We start from the raw sequence: 22474 nt of genomic DNA, 5'->3' as shown, positions 1-22474 counted from the left end.
AACATCTGCTGTCATTCAGACATTCTGAAAATACATGTTTCCTTCCTTGCATGAACATTAATGTTGTCTTTTAAACTGTTTAAAGTCAATATTTTGATTTTGGAAATGCCAAAGTAGACATGCCTGAAAAAGGACGTTTTGATGGAAGTTAGTTACAATGGAATATGAAAAAGGAATAATCCATTTGAATCTCTCAAGAGAATTAGCTAGAGAGAATTAAAATGGACTAGGTTTGAATGCATATTTTCAGTCTTTTACTAGAAAGCTCCAATATAGCAAAAATTGTTGCTATAAAGCTGTTTGTTAGTTTTATTGTAGTGTCAGTATAGAAAAATACCTTCTTTCTTTCTTCTTTCAAAATAAAATATCACATCTTAAATAGTAGCTTATATATATTAAGGAGACTCTGAGTAAGTAGAATAGAAATACAATTCTGAGCCAACTGATTCTCTCTTGGACAATAAAAATCTAAACTAGTAAATGGAAACAGCCTTAGTTGAGTATGACAAATAGCTTTATAAAAGCATTTTTAAAAAATATACAACTTTCATAATTAATAATGCAGACTATTGTCTACTTGTTTCAGTAAATAATTTGAATGCAGCTGATCTTTCTGTTTCCTCTGTTGCATTATTGATGTTGAAGAGATCACTATGTTATTGTTCTAGCAATACATAACTCCCTTAGCTGAGGTTTTGGTTTACAACTAATGCTGTTTGAAATGTGGCATCTGAGTAGATTATGTACCAGTTGAGATGGAAACAAAACACTGCAAAGCTTTCTGACTTACAAATCTGGAACATCAATGCATTACAGCTGTTCAGTTCTGCCTTTAGGCATTTGGAGTACGTGTGTAATCTACAGTCACCACTTGATTAGTCCATCAAAATACTTCATGACGGCAAACTTCATTCACAGTCAGAACACCTGCAGAAGGTGGACACGGCACCTGAATTCATCTTGAATCACAGCAATATCTATATATAATGACTAATCCAGATCTAGAAGCATTCAGCTCTCTCCCAGTTTGTGGTAGCCTTTCATGAAAAGTGCTGGTGATCAACTGTGCCCAAAGCAGCTAGACAGATGTCCCAAAAGCCTTAACCTTCTCCTTTCATCATCTGTATCTGAGGGAGAGGTCATTTTCTTTACCTTTTTGTCTTTGTTATTTTCCCAAAGTTCATTATATTCTCTGAGAGTTCACTGAAACATCTGATATTTTTGAGTGCACTGATCTCTTAGCTGTATTCCTTGTAAGTAGGGTAGTTGAGTTTCCTTGTATCTCTGTTTGTATAATTCTAAAGCCTTTGAATTAGGCCAAAAGAGACTTGGTATCTCACAATGTCTGCACAGGTCTAGTCTGAGATGCCTGCTGTTAGAAATAATAAAAATGTACCTCCTCTTTAGTCAAGCCTGATCCTTCAGTACTTACTACATATTGGAATATTTAGGTTTTTTCCTATATATTTGGCATAATTAAAAAATTTCCATTTCTGGTAAGCAAAGATACTGTACTACTGTCATATGGACTGTTTCTTAAGAGTGAGAAAGCTTGCTCCATATTATTGCAGAATATGTTGACAGTAGAGTTTACACATGTGAAATTAGATATAAGTTTCAAGACTAAAATGTCATGTACATTTCAGATGAGTATATGAGATCCCAAATCCACATCAATACTCATTGGAGTATATACGTTGAAGAGGTTTTGCTTTGCCATTGATTGGGACTCAGCAAAATTTATATATGCGTGAAGTTTCTATGATGTCATTTGAAATGCTTGATTGGAACGGAGTGTAATTTAAAGGATTCATCAAGACAGCAAAAGCAAAACTTCATCAGTGTGTTTCATGACTTTAAATAAAACTGTGACAGATTGGCACAGTACATCTTATAAGCTTTGAAAGCTTGAAATTGTATGGACAGCTTCCAGGTACAGCTGCATTATTTACATGAAATTGAGACAGCACTCTCAGTGATTCAAAGCTTAAACATAGTTTTGTTTTTATTGGTGGAATAGTGAATTTACTTCAAATATGGAATTCAGAGCACCTAGAGCTGTTAGTAGCAAAAAGTCTTCTTGTGTGCAAGCCAAAGAGGGATAAATATTCAACATCAGGATATGATTTTTGACAGCCACATTTAGGCATTTATGTCATGGAAAGCTGGAAGACAATAATGCTGTCTAGGCAGTACTGCAGTTATTATGATACATAAGGATAGCCATACTTTCTAATTAAGAAGGAAGTGACTAAATTCTTACATGGCCATTATCCTGTTTTGCTGTCTCAGTAGACACCAGGCTGGTAGAGAACTTTTATAAACAATTTTAAGACTCTGTGACAAATGTAGTTGAAATTTAATTTTGTAACTGTTTTTCACAGGTTTTTTGTTGCTGTTTTTTAACAGCTCTGAAGTGAAGGTTGAAGGGAATTAATTTCAGCATGTGAGCAACAGGTGATTCTCCTCAAGATAATATATACACAAAGTAGACCAGTCAGTTTGTCTGTAATTTTCTTTCAGGAATAATGTTTTCTGGTCAATTTTGTTGTTGTTGTTAGATCTTCAGATTTTGACTTCCAGTAAATTTTTCATGATATTCCACAACATAATGTTTTTCTTAGACATCCATGTATAAAAGGATGCAGATTTATTTTAAACTGAATATGCTTTGAAATAAACATTTGGCTAAAATTCCACAGAAGCCGATACATAAAACTGCCATTCACCACTCATTCCTTTCATAAGGTCAGGAAATAAATATTTTCAAGTTTTTTGCGTTATTATTTTTTCTAACCCACTAAATAATTTCAATGCCGGTAATCTGATAGGGCTTATAACATCAGCAGATAACTTTAAATTTAGCAGTATTGCTGGTAATTTCAGTTCTTCAGTTGAGTAACCATTTTCTAATTTATATTTTCTTCTTATTGCATCAAAGTAACATGACATATCTGTTAAAGCAAAGCTTGAAAAAAGACATCAGCACAACATGAATAGGAGCACCCAGGTGTCCTGTACTCTGAGAAACAATGTTTAGGTTTCTTTTGGGTCATAAAAGACAGACAGTCAAGCATAGTGTGACATACACTTGGTCTTTGAAAGCTCATTTAATGAGAGACTAGGTGAATGGCATGCATTACTATACTTTTTTGAGGCAATGTAGTCACTGAGGGTGAAATTAGGTTCTAAGTAATGTTTGAGTGGTATTGCACAGGTTTCACGCTGGTTCTCCTCACTTCAGTGATTTTCATTCTTGAAGCATGACTCGCAGCAATATCCAGAGATGTGAACCCTTCTGCTGCAACAAGAGACAATTCTTCATCCTGACTTGATACAAGAAAGATCTTTTAATTAATGCATTCTCTGCATTGTTAGATGTTTCCCTAAAAGTCTCCTTGAACAGAAGCTATTGATGCTTCATAGCAGCAATATCATGCTGAATAAATGAGAAAACAAAAGTGCTTGTTTTGTTTATCCAATGTTGAAGCTGTATTCCCTTATGGCCTATAAGTTTCCGCTCCTAAAGGGAAAGGGATTTTTCCATTGGTACTTTATCACAGGGTCGGATTAACTTCAAAAATAAAATAAATAGCTTCCATAGCTATGAAAAATGAGTTCTGCCCCTGGTGAATTAGAATTAGCATTACATTAGGCAAGTAAAGTAGCATTTTAATGAAGTGTCCATCCTCAGGCACCTCTTCCAGGGAAGACAGCTGTGAATTTTTGCCAAATACTTATGTATTTCAGCTGGGTTTCTGTTGAATTTACTTTCTGGGTGAAGAAGCTGCTATATGCTATCTTTGGCAATTCAGACCTTTGTAGAAGCTTGATTTATAGCTGCCCAGGAGAAGACTGGCTCAGTTTTCACTATGTTTTCATTTCAGAGACAGCCTAATCTAAAATTATTTAATTTAATCAGTGGGAAAAGTGGTTCTGCAGGCAAAGCTGCTACAGCTATTTTTTTACCCCCAAATTTCCTCAAAATGAGTCAAAGTATCTTTCATAACTGCATGGTATATTTTCAGTTAAGTAAATCGTGAATTCAGTTTAAATTTTCATTGTCTTTTCTGCTTGCAGAATTTACTTCAGCTAATTTAATTTGATTATTGCTATTTCAGACATTAATCAGCATCCTATTAAACCATCTCACAGATATTAATTATACCCCAAAATAGTCCTGTGAAGTACAGTCATGGAAAAATAACAGGAAATCCATAATTTTCTTTGATACAGAGTACAAAATTTCAGTCTGAGTTTAGATTTCCATAAATACTCAACTCTCAATTTTATTGGCTTGTGCAAACCAAGTCCAGTAGGGTGACTGTAATGCTGGGCACTAAATTCATAGTCCACTTACAAAATATTTGTGCAAGTATTTTCCCACACTAGCATTTCTCATCTCAACAGGTATTTTGTAGTACATTACTACCTACATGGCATTAGAAAGAGAATGAATTTTGACACTGGCTGGGAACCACTGGTATCAGACTGCCTTCAAAGGCAGATAGGTTCTAATTCAAATAACAAACCAGATTTTGCTTTATTGTTTTTCTCATTACTTCAGACATATCACTTAAGTTTTGGAAAGCAGGCCCTGACTATGTATGTGGACCATGTTGGGTTTCATTCACTTGAGGTGAAATAACAAATTACACCTGTCATATATACCTGCAATGTAAGGTGGGGAGGATCCTTACTGATTATTCATTTTTTAATAACCATGGACAAAATTATTATTTAGCATTTTTAATTATCCGTTGTGTAAAATAAACTGATAGTCTATACGGCTCTCTTTTCCTATTTACCACTCCAGTCCTGCAATGGAAAGCTTCTCTGAGTTTCAGTTCTGGAATCAGATCTATCTATGATTCTAAAAACTGCAACCTTTGGGAAGTTTAATATGTCTTCATGTGATAAATGGTATAGATGAGCCTTCTGACTGTCTAATTTGATGAACTAAAAAATGATACCTTGCCTCTGGCATCCTCATCAATCTTATCTCTTTGTCATGTTTAAGGTGGAGGAATAAAGATCATGCACCTAGAGAGCAAGTGAAGCTGGTGGTAGTTCAGCACGTTTGAGTGCACCTGCTTTATTTTGGCTGAATGTTCCCTCTTTCATTCTCTGTTTGCTAACAAATTGATCATTGCACAGTGTGAGTCAGGCTTGTGAACAGTTACTTTTTGTGTTCTGCTGTCTCTGCTTTTTCTGTGTCAGTCTATTTGGATTGTTAACCTTGGTTGAGCTGGTTTTGCAGTTCACTGGGCTTTTATTTTCTTGCTACCTACTCTGTATGTATGTGAACCACCATTGCATTGACATCAGAGAATCTAAATGTTGTTTTAAAAATGTGGAGATGACTTGAATATTAAGGAAAATGGCTGAGCTAAAGCTGACCGTGATTTGAAGAACAGCTTGTGTTTGGTGTACAGGATTTAGCTGGTCATTTACGATAGCAAAGGACTGGTATAGTATTATGCTGCTATTTAGGCTGTTAATAATCTCTACAGTGTTGATCAGAATATGTCATTGAGAGTTTCTGAGGAAATAAACATTACATCATTTTGTTGTAATTTGGAAGACTCTGCCACAAACAAGATTTTTTTTACCTTTATTTTTTATTCCCCCCCTCCATTATGCGGTTCTTGTTGCAAATGAAATGGGCCTGTTGCAAATAAAGCCACTTACTTCAGGTCCTGATTTCAGATCTGAAAAAAAAGTCAGAAGTGTGCTGAAATAATTAATTTCTTATTCAATTCTTAATTCAGTAAATTCACTCATTCAAAATATTCTGAGAATTTGACTTTATATTTTATTAAACTGCTACTAATTTACACCTGAATATGCAACTTTATGGAACAAGGCTTTGAAAATCTGTAGTATGAGAGTGAAGAATTATTCTTGGCTGACTGAAATCTGTGACTACTTTGCAAGCCATGGAATTTTTCTCCTCCGCCTGTTAAGTAGTCCAGGATTTTACCTTCTCTGCAATAGTTTTAACACTGTCAAACTCCAGTACTTCCAGCTTAAAGATTTCTTCCTCTCTATAATGTGGTTTATACAAGAAAAAAAGGTGTAGTTCTTCATAGTTTGAGTGACAGTAACTCACAATTATTTTAATATCTGGCTGTAAGAAATTGTTCATCTCTTGTTCAAGGTCTCAGCAAAAACTGCTTAATTAGTAAATACACAAACATGTATACTACCTGGGACTTGGAATAAAAATTTCTGTTCCTATTCTGAGAATGCACATGCTGGTGGGAGACGGGTAGTAGAAGTACCTTAATAAGGACTGCTGCTATTAGATACAGAATTACCATGCCATTTCTAGTTGGTCAAACTCAACTGGTGTCAAATAATAGTTCCATGTTGCCAGGGATATAGGAGTGAAATTAGATCCAGCATGGAGGATGCCTCCCTAGAGTAAAAATATGGCATCATTATCAGAATAATCAGAAAGTAATCTTTGAACTCTGTATGCATGTGTGTGCACATGTTTGATAATACCTATAATTATATGTTTGACAATGCATGCACACTGAGGCTACTGAAGTTTTCCCTCAGGAACGTGTTTTATGGTACTTATAAATTATTTGTTTGCTATATCTAAAAGGAATAGTTCTGCTACTTATTCAAGCTTTCTCTTTGCTGCTTAAACAAAAGTTCACTGTGCTATATCACAATTTGTCCCTTCTTTCAGCTATGTGTAATCTTCTTCAACCTTTAATCCCTTTTCCATTGCCACACAATCATCACTTCAGCAATTGCATTTGGTCTTCCTGAATGTTTATGCATGTTGCTCATCTATGTTGAAGGAAATATTCAAATGGCCTCACGTATTTTCAAATCACTCGGGGACGTCTGTCTAGAAGCTGTCCTCCCTGAATTTCCCCAAAGAATGCAAATAAGATAATACTTAATTTAACATGTAATGAATTCCCATATTTCTTCCCACAAATAAAGGACTAGTCTTTTTTTTTTTTTTTTTTATGAGCTTTCAGCATTTTAACTAATATGTTGCTTGCTGTACAAATAAATTTCAGCTGGATTGCTTTTAGTCTGAGCTCGTCAGAAGGGAGAGTTATATCCTCTGATATTTTGTCCACACTCTCCATGTGCCATTTAAGCCCTATTCCATGTAGTTCTAGTCTGAGATTACTTTTACTGATTTTCCTAGCTTTTTGTATCAAAATGCAACTTATTCAATTCTTAATTCAGTAAATTCACTCATTCAAAATATTCTGAGAATTTGACTTTATATTTTATTAAACTGCTACTAATTTACACCTGAATATGCAACTTTATGGAACAAGGTTTTGAAAATCTATAGTATGAGAGTGAAGAATTGCTTTTCGCTGACTGAGACCTGTGACTACTACTACTTTTTGTATCAAAATCAAGACAATTAAATTAAACAGTATTCCCTGAAAATAAAACAAACAGTTTCAGAACAAATATGAGGCCTTGGTACTTATTTTAAAAATGTTCTTTAAGCTCCAATGATTATTTGCTGGTCAGGAAAGTTAAAGGATCTTGCTAGTTTTACAGTGAATATTGGTTGCATAGCAATTCCTGATGGCCTGAATTTTTTCACTGTCTTTCCAGATAGCAGTCATTTTCAGGAAGCTATTTCACAGCTATGGGTTCTTCTTACTAAATGTAATGTCTGCAAACATTTTTAAAAACCATTTCAATTCGCCAAATCTGAATATTAATATTATCATAAATGTACTGTTTTAGTAAATACAGTCCAGTTTCATCAGACTAAGAGCATTAACTGGTATCCAGCGTTTAAGAGTTCATATGCCTTCCTCCACAATCAATATTTTCCCACAATTTTAACAGGAAGAAAAGGTTCAGTCAAATAGCAAGAAGCATGAAATGTCTATGCCAAATCCATTTCTGTTCTCCATTATTTGTCCACACTTCATTATGTTATATTTCGTGGCAGTCAAATGAGTATATGATTTGAAGATTTTTTTATGTGATTAATTATATGCAATTAATTTGCTTCATTCCAGGAACCACACAAAAATTTATGCTTCTTTATAATTTGATATAGTTAATCAGATGTTGGAAATGAGCACCTGTAAGTAGCCAACAAAGCAAAGATCACTTTGCATTTCTAATCAGAAGTCAGACAAATAGTTTGTTATTTAGCTGACAAGGACAGCTCCAAGGTAAATCATTCAACCTAAGACCTGTTTTCACACAGAAGTGAAGTTGGAGTTTTGCTTGGGAAGGGTTTGTAAAAACTGTTATAATCGCACTTTGAATGAAGTGTGAACCTCTGAAAACATGAAAAAATGCAGTCTGTGAAGCAAAATATTACTGTGACCCATTACCAGATAACCTAAAAAAACCAAAGACCAACTTAGTACCGTGTTCAAGGTTTTAAAGTCAGAAGTCATTTTTATGATCATCTAGTACTTTAGGTAAGCCATACAGTTAATCACTTAAGTGATTTAAAAGACTTCATGGAAGACTTTTATCCAAGATCTTATCCTTTTTTATTCTGGTTTATTCTACAGTGGGTTAACAGTCGGATTAGAAAATGAGAGAAAAATTGTACATCTATCAGTATGTGCTTCTAGGAATTTGAAAAATAACAGGTACATTTTTAAGAGCTGTCAATCAGAAAGAACAAGTGAGGTGCACCCAATAAGAAAAGAATCTAATACAGAACCTGTAAAATCAAGCTAAGAAAGAATTCTGGGGGGAAAAAAAAAATCCCTAGATCTGTGTATTCCTCCATAACATTCCCATGGCCTCTGAATACTAAGCAGACAAGTGTGAGAATGTCACTGCAGTAGAGCATAATTTTAGAAAGAAATTATCCATATTGTAACAAAAAAAAAAAAAAAAAAAGGAGGAATCATATTGTAGGGCAAAATTAAAAAAGGCTTGAAAGAAAACTGGAGATAAATTAAGCCCGTGAATAAAACCTACAGTACAGCAAGCTTAGCGAGGGGAGACAGGGCTGTGTGTATGTACTGTGAGTAATGGCAGATTTGGATACATCTGACCACAGCTGAACAAAGAGGCTGCTTTTGGAGAAGGGCCCTCACAGTTGAAGGGAGCTGATAGAGAAGATGGTGGTGAACAAATCCAGGACTTAGGCTGCAACACTTCAAAGGAGAAATGGCTTTCCTTTGTTAGCAGGCAAAAGCCCAGCATATCTTGGAAACACTGAGGAGTGAGTAATATTTCTATGTACAACACAATGTCAATAGTAAAGGTGACAAAAAATAATTTTTAATGACAGATCCATCCAAAGGTATTGTGCTGTCTGTGATTTTACTTTGATGTCTGTATTTCCTAGAAATATTACTGAGCAGGAAGACGCAGTTACTCTTATAAACACAGGCTGTCGATATTCACTTTGTGTTTCATGCACTTCAAGGGCTTGCCAGGTTAAGAAAAGCTTACAGTTTTACCTAATGCAAGCACATACTTGGAAATATGGTATCTTTTGCTGTATCCACTCGAACTCTGTGTAAGCACAAAGATTGCTAAATGGTTTTCAGGGTTTTGACACATAACTCATTGCTGCAAAAAATTGGTTTAAGCTCCTCCATTAGCGAATTTTTGTGAGAGGTAACAAAATGTCAGTCCATCTTTCCTCAACTAAAGTCAGCTTATCAGAGTTGCCACTGATATGGCTTAATTATTGTGTAATATCCTGGGATTTCAAAATACTCTGCACACATACTACTCTAAAATGTCTAATCATGCAGGTGTTGCCCTTGTAGAGAAAGACAATATGATTATCCTTTGCCATTCATTTGTCTATTTAAGTTTTAGTCATAGTTAATTTTGATGACTTGGAATCTAGATTTTGCATTAATAATATCAAAAAATAAAATTCCAACAACCTGAAAGTTAACTAATTGATGACTAGTGAACACCAGCTTTATGCAAGTTTAGTCAGCCAAGAACTGAACACAATTAACAACGTTTTGTCTTCTATAACCTTCAGGCTCAAATAAATTATTAGGACAAAACCTTAGCTGCAATTTCAGTTTTGCAAGGTGCTCAATTTCTTGTAGCTCCAGACCAACAAGGATTTAGGTTTAGATTTAAAGAAAGGAAAAAGATGATGGATGCGAATCTGAGTAGCAAATCCAAAACTCGAATCCCTGTCCTTTCGCATTCAAAGCCTCAGAAACCTGAACTCCCCACTGATGTCCCTGATTGCTCTGCTTCTAGGGGCACCTATGTTTCTGATTCGTAACAGCTCCAGCATTTCTGGATAGAAGCAAATGATTTCCCAGATCCTGCTTTTGTGCAGGTGGCATCTAGAAACTAGACATATTATCATTCCTATTTCATAGGAGGCATAGAAAATATAATAGGCAAGCTCTGAGCAACTCTTGTATACATTAAGAGAATGTATATTAATTTTTCTAAAACATAATTGCAGGTTTTTTTATTGTTAAAATGGTATTCAAATTTTATATAAAAGCCTTACAATTAGAGTATGTAGGCACTGACGTGCCAAAATCAAATTAATACATCTCACATCATCCATTAGTATGCTAAAATCACTAGCCCAGTGGATTTATGCCATCTTGCAGTATAAAATGGGAGATTTGTAGACCCAGGATGAGGGCGTGATGGAGTACTGACTAGGATGCCTATTTAGAGAGAACTCCTAAGACTCTAGTCCCTGTACCAGGCCCTGGCTCTGTATTATGTATTTAACAGCCAGTGGATGACAACTTGGCTGTGAAAATGTCAGTGTGTTCTACTTCCTGGATGAATGGTTTTAATCCGATAGCCAATAGCAAGTAACTAAATAACCTGTGGACAGTGGCGTGGACCCAAAGGCTTTCTCTGAACTCTGGTCTGGGAACTGTACCCTAATGGAAAGCAGAACGAGACTGAGGAGATTTCTCCTGTGAAGCAGGAACATTGCCAATATTCTTAACTGAGAAAAATAAGGCAACAAGAAGATGAGGAATCACTGCACTACTCACTGGGCTACCAAATGTAAGACAAAACCTGGCACTGATAGCATCAGCTTGGTGTTTGTTTTTCAAACAAAGCATTTGTTTTCATTTTCAGTGAATGATGCTTAGTTAACCCCCTTCAGTCTCTAGATCATGGCGGAACCCATCTGTAGTCCTGTATAAGGAACCTGCTCTCTTGAATGTGATGGGGTTTGAAAAAGACTGCAGCCTGCAGAATTCCTCTTGGTGAGTTTCAGGAATGAACAAGGGATTGATGTTTCATCTCTGGGGTGATCAATTCTGCATTTTCATATCCAGTTTGAAGACCTGGTATTTAACTTGTATATGATCAAGTCCTGTATCTTATCTAGTCTCTACGTATAGAGTTAGCTTCAACTGTTGATGTATGTATCAACTTGTTGATAAATAAACACATATGTTTCCTGAGTGGGGAACAGAGCACCTTGGCATTATCCCATCCCATGTGCCCATTATGTAATTTTATGAATATCGAAGGCTGTATGTTTGTATGCATCAACACACAAGTAAATTTATCTATACAAGTATATATCTATATGTTAAAAGCTCTACTTTGCTGAAATCAATTGGTATGTTCCCTTCAGCTTCAATAGAATGATGGTCCATGTGCAATTTGCTGCAACTTTTTGTATGATTTACAAGCCACAGGCTATATATGATATACGGCTTTTTAATTTACTGGATTGTTCTGCTTTAAGGAAGGTAATACATTTCTCTAGGTTGAAATACATTATTTTGTAAAGAGTACTAGTGGAAATTAGACTAAATGTTCCAGTAACAGCCTGACAAATTCAGTCAGAAATTAATCCAGTGTCAATTAGTTCAAATAGAAGATGAAATATTGCTCAGACAATAACAATGATTTTATATCATGTGTTTTTATATGCAATTTAAACACTCTAACTTGACAAATAAAAAGCATTTCAATAAATGCTCTCTGTCTTGGGAATCAGATGAATTGTGAAACACCTTGGATTTCTGGGGGGTTTATGGCTGGTTTGAAGTAGGATTTTGTAGATGTGGTTGACCTGAAATATGTATGTGTTGAGTACCAGAGGAAGAATCGGGAATCAGTTCCTGATTCCATCAGCTTTCAGTGTTGTCCTTTGATTTGTTTTTTAAATAATTGTAGCAAGTTTTCTTATGCTACTTTCTGTGTGTCTAAGATAGAAATAGTAAATTCCTTCCCTATGAAAAAAACGTTTTGAGATGGGCATGTAAAAAGTGCTGTGTAAGAGCTTTGGATTATTGTGGTAGTTTAAGAGATAATAAATGTCATCTGACAAAATAACTCAAGAAGCGTTACATGGAATACTAGATGTTTTTTAGCTTTTCGAGTTTGAATTGCTGTTCAGTTTCTAAGCCTAGACTGACGCTTTGTTTGAAACTTCTTTTGAAATAATTTCCACCTGTTTAAGCAGTTTTGACTTTGCTGCAGACATGGCACAATAGTTGCATTACAGTGAGTTAGACTGCTTGTCAAATGTAAAGCCTAGATTTTCTTTTCCTTTTATCTTGCTGTTAAGGCTGTACAACTATCCGTCAGTTAGATGATTTCCTGTCATGCAAATGGCAGTTGGCATGTCTACCAGTTCTCTTCCTACAAATTTCCAAGTTTAAGAAATCAGATTCAGTTTTATGTACCATTTAAATAGAATGAACTATTCCATTAAATACAAAAAAAGCAAATCTGTTGTTTTGTACAGTTCCCATTTTCATCGCTTGTATAACAATTCACAAGTTCTTAGAAAACTGGACACAGTGCTGGCCTGAAACACACCTGAGCTATAACATCATGTACCCCTGTGAACATCAGGAAGAGCAGATTGTTCCCATGAACATATGAAAAAGATTTGGAGATATGCCACACTTGAGTGCCTCTACTCCAGATTTGGGGTGTTTATTTCACCTCCTGCATACTATACCTATTTGCAGAAATATCTGCTCCTTTTTCTTCAGGCTAGACTGGTTACAGCCAGTAAATAGATGTGTATGCAGTCTCTGTTGCAGTATTTTAAGCAAAATTATAACCTTGTATTGGTTCTTCAATCTTCAGATGAATTGCACTGCGAGATAAATTTTCAGATGTTCTCAAATGTTTTATAATTTTAAAGGGAAATATTCTGATAGCATGCTTTTTCTTGTTTTCCAATGATAGCTACATCTTAATCTGATTTATGTTTAACAATTTTGCTAAGTGGATGAAAAGCAAACTGAATGCTTAGACTTGAAGAAAAACAAAGAGGTTATGATATCATTTTTCTTGAAGAACGTTTACAATTAAACTTCGTGCATGTGGATTTAATTGTGAAATCCTTATTGGTTGTAATAAAAAAGCCTTAGTCACATTAAGGCTGAACTGTTCTCAAAAAAAAAAAAAAGAAAAGAAATCAAGCTCAATTTCTGCAAAACCCCCACTATTTTAAAAGAGAAGAAATGTAAAATACTCAGAGATTTTATGTCTGTCACTAAAAGAAACAATAAAATTATTCATAGTCACAGTTTTGTTCTTTAAAGTGTCCATGAAAAGCTAAAGAGGAATATTTAAGCCTGCAGTAGTGAGACTGGCAAGTTTATCTGCTGTTACTGCACTGGATTCATAATATGTACTACTGTATTTTGATAATGTTTTTTTTTTTTAATCCAAAGATGACTGAAACCTTCTTTTCTGGGACTTAAGAAGAAGAGAGAGAGAGATTGAGATTTAACATCACCAAATGGATCTGCAGTATCTAGTTCAACAATAGAGAAAATATTTTAAAAACTTAAATTATTGCTGAACAAAGAAAACTGACAGGCCTGATAATCAAAATGGATTCTTCTATTTCTTTTATGTTTCAAGAAACATTGCTATCTCTTTATGTTGCAAACTCTTTATAATGCAGGAAAAATATTCTCTTAGAAAGTAATGTGAAATTCAATAGGAACTTAACTCTTTCAGCCTTCTTGTTATTTATTGCTTCTAGGGGTAAGAACATTGGGCATGATATAGATTTTTTGATCACCAGTCCAGGATCAAGAGAAGATTATGAACTTCTGCATAAAATTGTGGACTTATGGAAAAAGCAGGTATGAACTAAACAACATTTGGCCAAAAACGACATATTCTAGCAGCACTGAATTAAGCCTATGTAGTACTTAAAGAATGTTGACTCCTTTTTACAGCTGGCTGCAATATTTTGAAGTAAGATATTGCTCTGTTTGATTATTGATCATGGTGATCTAGGTACATCCTCCATCTCTGAATGCTAAAACGGAAGGTTGTATCAGAAGTACTCCACACACACTGTTAAATCTTTACCTAAGAATATGCAGCTAATCAGAGGTAAGAAATCAAGCTAGTTGTAGTTTTGAGAACAATGGCTGTGATCTGAGAAATCTGGCAGCTGCTGAGACTTTTGAGGTCACTCTGAGCTGCTTTCAATAAATGGAATCGAAAAGAAAGAAATAGAAAATAAATTGTTCTTGCTGATTTTTTTTTTTTTTTTAAGGATAAAATTTGGCAGAATTGCATGCAGGGTGAGTATGGGAGGTCAAGGGTGGCCAAGGGTTTGATGAAAAGATTAGGATTCATCTAGGAATCCCAGCATGAAGAAAATGTCAGAAGAGGAGATACACAATGGCCACAGAAACCAAACTCAGACAAGCTGGGAATTTTTAAAGCTATGAACAAACGTTTTCTGTGTTCTCTTTGTCCTCCAAAATATTTATGGCTTATACTGCTAGCTATACTACCTCTCCACTGTGGCAGTTGTAATATACAGGCTTTTATTGGCACTATTTATAAGTAAGGAGCCAACAAAATCAAAATGCAAAAAGGAAAGAGAGGACTCATACTCCTCTTGCCTTTTTATTACCTTTTATTGCCTTTGATTTCTAAGGGGAAGGGGGGAACACAAAAAAAATACCTAAACCTAGAGCAATTTTATACTTTTTGACAGTACTCCTGTCATCTGCTTCACAGCTTTCCACTTTTGTGCTGCTGCTTCAAAGCCCAAATTCATCAAAGAACATCACTGAGGTCACAATGTTGACTTCCTTTTGGCAGCTCTTAGTGAAAGATTCTGAAATCTTTAACTTCTAAACTATGGACCTCACACTTATTTAAATAGTTTAAAATGGCATTTTTCTTCACTGAAAAGTTTAATGTAACAAGATTGAAAGCTGTTGAAAAATAAGTGGTTAAATCAACACCATCATGCTCTTTGATGCTGCATCACCAGGGATAAACGGGCTGATGAACAGAGAACAGTCTCCATCGAGCTTCAAAGTAGAGTGGCAAAACAGAAAAGCTGTAATGCGGTACACAGGTTACGGTTTTAAGGATTCCAAAAAGCTTCATAAAGACAGTAAGAAATTACTTCTGTGTGTTAGAGCTTGGAAGTCTGTGGGCAAACAGGCTGAACCATCCATGTCAATGGAGCTTCATGCACATGCTGTGTAAAGACATTTTCATTTTTTCCTAAAAATCTACACAGCTACGTTGGACACTGTTCCCGTTGTTATATATGTACTTTCAACAAAGGAAGAGATAACTGTTACTACAGGCTTTCCCACATTCTTCATTTTTTTCCGTTTATATTAATGTAATATAATGTTGCATTTTTCTTTCTCCCTTGCTAAGGTAAATAGGTCAGGAAGGGGAAGCCTTGATGTCCCCTTAAGGTGGATAACGAGGAGCAAGTAACCAATCTCACTTTTCCCTTGCTGGAAACAGTGTGTTTTGTAAACAAGGTTTACAGAACAACAGCACATTCATTATTGAGTGACAGTTGGATTTTAGCAGCAATGAAACCTGTTTCTAAAACAAGATACAGAAATGGTCAAGAGGCCAGAACAAAGAGCTTATGTTTTTCGGATGAATGCTCTGCCCATAAGGATGCAGAGCTCCTTTGTGAACACATATTGTCTCTCCTTTTGACTTAATGCATTATGAATTTTTTTGTTGCATTGTGGCTCAGCTTCAGTAGGAGCTGAGGACCTTCTTACCTAAAATATACTATTGCGTGGTGGTTACAGCACTGGACATGAGAGCACTTGCCTTGAATCGCTTTAGGCAGAGGGTGGGGCTGAATCGGATTGTCCTGCTTGTTCCTGCTATGTTTTAAGTAAAGACCCAAGCAACAGTGCCATTTCTTATGAAATCTGATCTTTCTGCAGTATATTCTGTATCTGTTTGTAAGTATGTATGTGTATGTCTCTATCTATTAATATCTATCAGTTTATCTTGGTCAGCACTGCAAATGCTTATGGCATAGAGATAGCAGAACATCTTCATCCTTGGAGTCTGGTGCTGGTCTGTCCATTGCTGTCAAATCCAGGCTGTTCAGGACATGCCCAGAATTAGACCATTCCGACATACAAGATGAAAAGGGGACCGAGGCAGCTGCAAAGTTTTATACTGCTGCTCAAGTCTTTGATGCCATTTGCTAATGATTCCTCACCCTAAGAGGCCTTACTGCTCCCAGGCATCAGTTCCTTGAGCTGAACTAACATACCTACCTGCTATTTTGGATTAGCTATAGGTATTTTATGGAACCAGAAAAAAAAAAAAAGCATGTCAGTTTCACTTTATTAAACCACCTTAGAAGGCAAATAAGAGCAACAACATATATACATTGCAGAAGAACATACTGGATTACATTTTCAAGTGGCATGAAGTTGTCCTACTTAGCCTTAACAGACTTAATGGAACTACTAACAATTATGAATAACGACAGCTTGTAACAATAAAAAGAGCATAGGTTTTCACTTAATTAAAAATGATATTTTGATTGATTTTTCAGCTATTAATTACATATTTTTCTAAAAAATCACACTTTTCCTCAGTTTGATGTATGTATTCCAATATCAATGCTATTGATGTGTCAGCACTCAGTCTGTTTAAGAAAAAAGCCTAATCATTCTAAAAAGGGAAAATTGTTGTGGGCATTAACATAACTGCCCTAAAAGTACATTTGGTTTTGATGGTTTTGTATATTTGAGAAATGCAAATACTCATATTATAAAACTTGATTGTGTAAACAAGGTCTACAGCACTTTATGGTGTATAGATCAAGCTGTAATTTGCAAAGAACTGCAGATTCCTTGACACAGACTAATGAGAAGGTTTTGCAGCCAGCAGTAGCCAAAACTTCACACAATCTTCATAGCTGACTGCCCCTTCAGACAATACTTTTTCAAAATATACACAAGTGCCATTTCAGCTTTATGAGGTGATGGTGATGTCCAGTGGCTAATCAAATTAGGTTAACTGGAAACATTGTCCCAGTGGATATGACCTACCCTTTGGCTCCTATTTAAAAATTATATCCTGGCTTTGAATCAGGTTTCAACTGCTTGTTGAACTCAGTACTTGTGTAATTGTTGCCTAATTGCATGATTTTATATTGAAGTAGATGGTGGTCTACATACTCTCACAGAGATTGCAAAGGGAGGAACTTTAGTAGGTATCCAGGATGACTTTAGGTAAAGGAATTTTTTTAAATTATCTTTCAATGTGGCCAATACAGCAAAGACTGATGTGTCAAGTTCACTCTGTTTTCATTTACAACTATATACTCCTGTAATGAGTAGCAAGTTGAAAAGATTTCTCTGAAACTAAGTAAAGCTGATGCAGAAGAGATCATATATAAGATGATAACACAGCTAAGTGCTAGAATTAAAATATTGATGAAGCAGAGGATAAAGTATATGACTAAAAGTTAAAAATGAATGACTTAAAAGGTCTGAGCATCTTATTCCAAGGCCACTTTATCTGTTGCAGACATGTAGGTAATACATATTCATATAACCTCAAGAATTTACAGGCGAAAAATCCAAGTATGGAGTGCTGGTGGCCATGTGCAACTGTCCCCATATCTCACAGAGACAAAATGCTCCCTCATGCTTATCTGCTTGCCTGTGAAGAGAGAAACCACTGCAGGCTGCCATTAGCTTGCTGGATTCCTCAAGCGAACTGAAACAAAAAACCTATTAAGCCTTCCCACATACAGTAGGAATTCCATTCCTTCTGTATCCCATCTAAAGATAAGCTTTAATTCCTAATTTCTTGCACCAAAACTAAGGAGATTTCAACTTCATTTCAACAACGGGGACACAAACACTGATACAGACTGTGGCAAATGTGAAAAACTGGTGATCTGAGCACACTGTCTACAAACAGCACACAGGTAATGGAAATGTAGGTACTTGGAATTGTAAAATAAGGCTTTACCAAAACTTAATCTAGTTAGGGTTCTGCCTAGGGAAATAAATTATTTAGATTTGTTTTGGGATATGCTATGTATTGCCCCAAATCTCAAAAAGCAAAAATGAAGCAAAAAAATAGAAAACACTGATGAGGTAGCTAGAAGATTTTTATAGAGAATGGAGAGAATGTCAGTGCTTAATAAAAGCTTGAAGTCATCAATTAATGGTCCATGATCAATGAGATTTAAAACATTTTTTTAACATAAAAAGCAACAAAATTAACCAGAAGGCAGGCATAGTTTCATAAAAAAGAGAGAGTTACAGTTACAAATTAACATTCAACAGCTGTTTGTATTTGGAAACAGCAAACATCAGTGCCTTGAGACATTGCAGTAAAATTAAGAAAAAAATACTCTCTGTTTTAAAGATGAATGTGAGAGAGAACCTGCTAAAATTAAGCATTTTCAAATCAGCAGACTGGGAAACTAGTAATCTAAGAGAATGAGCTACATATGGAGTTTTCTCATATTAGTGTATCATAAATCTTCAAAATCAGGAAAAATTCCAAAGAAGTGAAAGAATGTCAATGCAAGTCAAACAGTTATAATTAAAAAGGTTGTCTCCGTGACCCATAAAACAGCCTGTGACTGATTCCCAGAAAAATAATGGGATCATTAATTTAGAACCATCATGAACAAAAATCCGCAGGCTGAAAATATAATGATACCTATCTGTGTCTCTTCATGGAAAACATGTCCTAAGTGCTTTTGTTATGCTTTTTTTTGTTTGTTTTTCCCATAATTATAACTCTGAGTGATAAAAATAATTTTATTGCTTTAAGGTAGTCTCTAAGATATGTAACATATTGGCATGTGAATACCATACTTGCACTATATAAAAGAAATAATCAGAACCTGGTGTTTAACATGGAACTATTATTCAAAAATTGTTTCATTGTCACCTGTGTTCAAAACGGGTCTGACCTGGAGATCCTTGAAGTTAACTAGCAACAGCTATCAAATAAAATTGGTTCTGTACCCTCTCAGTTCAATATTGCAATTTAGAAAACACACAAGCAACACTCCGCCCCTCTTCCCCCTCCCCCATATGATTCTTTACTATATATTAAGGGATATTTTAACTAAAAGTCAGGAGAAATTCTTGACCATGCTTGACCAGACTAGTATAAGAATTCCTAGTCCAGAAGAAGGAGAAAGTGTAAACATTTGAGACTTCAAAGCAGAGACAAAAAATTGATCCAAGGACATAAAGAAATCCTGATGATGGAAATTTTAAGAAACTCAGTCTATTCATTTCATCAGTGAGAAATCTGAGAAGTGGGTTTGATCAATGTGTAGGTTTAAAGAAGGGTAAAAGGAGATATGAAAAAACGTGACAGTTGTAGTCTTGTTGAACCTGAAGATGAAAACTAATGAGCTTCTCTAGGCAGAACGTGAAGGTAGGAAGTTCAGCTTAGTAGTTTTCCATCTAGTAATAACAACTAAACACCTGATAGACTATGAAAAAAGTGGTTTATGGACTATTGTCACAAACTTTTAAATAAAAGTTAAATTTTGCAAAGGCAAATCTGAGAAGTCTTTACTTTCTGTGAAATCAGGAGATCAGAGGAGACAGTCACAGTGGTATCCTATATTTTATGAATCGATGAAAGCTAAATTAAAGCTGAGTGTACCAGGACTCGGGCACATACCTAAGTGTTTTATCATACAGAACCACTCCCAGCAGAATCTTTTTGCCAGCTGAGACCTCGTGCTAGAGGTGGCTTCAGTAACACTGAGCATTGTTATATTATTATGCATCAAGCTGCCTTTCTATTCTGAAGATTCAAGGATGACTGAAGGAAGTGGTGTGATGGACAGTATCTGCCTTATTTCTTTGTTATTGTGTATTTGATGTTTTATATTCTATAAAAAGGATGTGGTGGGCAGCAGAGGGATGGTCTCTTTTTCTTGTCCCAGGTGGTATGCTTTGGGTGATGAGAGGTTTTCTGGCTTGTAAGGCGAGATTGCACTTTACCTGAGGGCAGCTGAACATGTAGAACTGTGAGAAGCCTTGGGAGCACAGGTTAAGTCTGAGATGTTCAGGAAATCAGGGGCCTTGGAAGCTGCCTAGAAATGCAGAGAACAGGCACAAACACAGGCCTGAGGAATGACAGAAATATACTTTTCCTAAGGGCCTAGACGGGATAGTACATTTTACTGCAACACCAGGAGCCATTGAAAGGTTGCTGGCTACAGAGCAAGGCTGTAAGAAAGTGCTACCTCTTTTGACCCAGCCCTTCTTACAGTGCTGGATTAGAAGGAATTAATTTACAATGCTCTACTTCTTCCATTTTTCTCACTCTGAACATTCTTTATTATACAAAGAAATTCTTGTTTATGCTTTAATAAAATCTGGCTCTTGAGGATCAATGTTGTTTTAGTGCACTCCCTTCAAACAAAAGGCATGGGCAGGGCCATTCAACATCTCTGGTGGCTCCAGACCCTGTCATAAGGAAATCTCACACAACAGACACAATCCAAATTGTCTGTTTGTAATCTGTCAGCAAGATTGTGCTCTGGACTAATCTGTTTTTCTGGATGTCTGCCACATGGGAAAGCATCAGTCCCTACTCAGAATTTTCAGTTGACATCAACCACGAAAGGCTTAGGAGGAAAGGATGGAGGGGAAGAATTACAAATATTGTCTCCTTAGTAGAGGGCAGGACATTGCCCCTATGCAGTGACTAACCCTACAGATGTCCCTCAAAGGATCTGGTAATATTTTTCCAAAATTTGCAACTGTTTCTTTTCTCTGCTTAACCTGGATTTGGCCCTGCACCATTCTGTGTTTACTGAAACTGCATTTTAAAAGATTTTTTAATACAACTATCTAGAAACTCTGAAATTACAGTAAAACCAGTCCAGAAATTCAATTGGAGCAATGTCTTCTCTCTAGGGTCTACTCCTATATTGCGATATCGTTGAATCAACATTTACAAAAGAACAGCTACCGAGCAGACAAGTTGATGCCATGGATAATTTTCAGAAGTGTTTTGCAATTTTAAAATTATGTCAGCCAAGAGCAGACAACAGCAGTGACAACACATCAAAAAACCTTGATATGGCAGAAGACAAACACTGGAAAGCAATCCGTGTTGATCTGGTCATAACACCCTTTGAGCAATATGCATATGCTCTGTTGGGTTGGACAGGCTCCAGGGTGAGTAACCACAATAGTCTACGTTTTCTTAGCATTGCTAACCCGTTTTTGCTGGTGCAGGACCATTCAGAGTTAATGGATTCAAAAAAAATGTTCCTACTTTCCACACATCACATTCCATGTTATCATCAACCCATGATCATAGGTTGGAGCTGATGAACTCATCACTGACATTTATGGATGTTTCACTAGAGGAGTTAGTGTCTCTTTTCCTTGAATCTTAGTGTTTGGATTAATGGACTGAAGAGCTAGATTTTCAGTCAGTTGTGTTGTCTTTTTACATCATACTAGTGTTAAGAAGCAATTTAAATGGTTAGTAAGTAGAAAGATGATTTGGAAAGTGTCACAGAATTTTGCATTATATTAAACATTTGAGGAAGAGATGCTCACTTAATTTGTTTTGTAGGAATTTGACATATATTGACAATTTGACATATTTCTTTTTGGATTAGGTAAAATGTTTTCTTTCAGTCGTATTTTAATTTAGTGTTTGAAATTGTAAATAAAATGGAAAATTTCAAAATTTACACATTAGTTTTTAACTAGAAGAAAATATATTTTGATTGATATTTTAATAAGTTAAAAAAACTTGAAATGATAACTACTTTCCCAATAGACCCTATAGTCACTGGCTATAATATAAAATAATACCATATTTTCAAAATAAAAAAATATATCTAAATGCAAGCTCAAAACTCATATTATTAGTCTCTTTCCAGACAGAATTATTTTTAAATCTGTTCTACATGCTTGCCTTCTGATGTTCATTTTCTTAGGGAGTGATTGCATGGTATGACACAGAGCTGCTGAGCCTGCTCTGAATGATCTTTTTGATGTGCTAGAAGCAGGACAGGTGCATTGCTACTCTATTCTACCCAGGTTAATTGGAAGCAGGATGTTTCAGACCAGGGAAAATGCTGCAATTGATGTATTCTCCTGCTGAGCTGATGAGTTACTTCAGTCACTTTTCTGTTTTGAGGTAATAAAATGTACTTATTTGGACCTTGGATTAAATTCTGCAGACTTTGGGGTCCTTCTTATCCTGAAAGTGTTTGGCAATTTAAAAA

At 35.6% G+C, this 22474-nt stretch overlaps 1 protein-coding gene across 12 annotated transcripts in view; it reads left to right on the top strand.

Moving 5' to 3' along the window:
• DNTT (DNA nucleotidylexotransferase) overlaps nucleotides 1-22474 on the top strand; it is a 172445-nt gene that overhangs the window by 124637 nt on the left and 25334 nt on the right. For 11 of the 12 annotated variants that reach the window (XR_002419400.2, XM_021293757.2, XM_021293755.2 and 8 more), the window contains 2 exons: nucleotides 13961-14063; nucleotides 21144-21407. Coding sequence is in view for 11 of the 12 variants with exons in the window: in XM_021293757.2 (XP_021149432.2) it covers nucleotides 13961-14063; nucleotides 21144-21407 (367 nt within the window). In the remaining variant the exon portion in view is untranslated. The remainder of the gene's footprint in view (nucleotides 1-13960; nucleotides 14064-21143; nucleotides 21408-22474) is intronic. The other variant, XM_021293762.2, reaches the window with a different exon arrangement.

Source organism: Columba livia, chromosome 6 (assembly GCF_036013475.1).
Source record: "Columba livia isolate bColLiv1 breed racing homer chromosome 6, bColLiv1.pat.W.v2, whole genome shotgun sequence".
Classification (NCBI taxonomy): Eukaryota; Metazoa; Chordata; class Aves; order Columbiformes; family Columbidae; genus Columba; species Columba livia.
The sequence above is the reverse complement of the archived record's forward strand: the minus strand, read 5'-3'. Positions and strand labels throughout refer to the sequence as shown.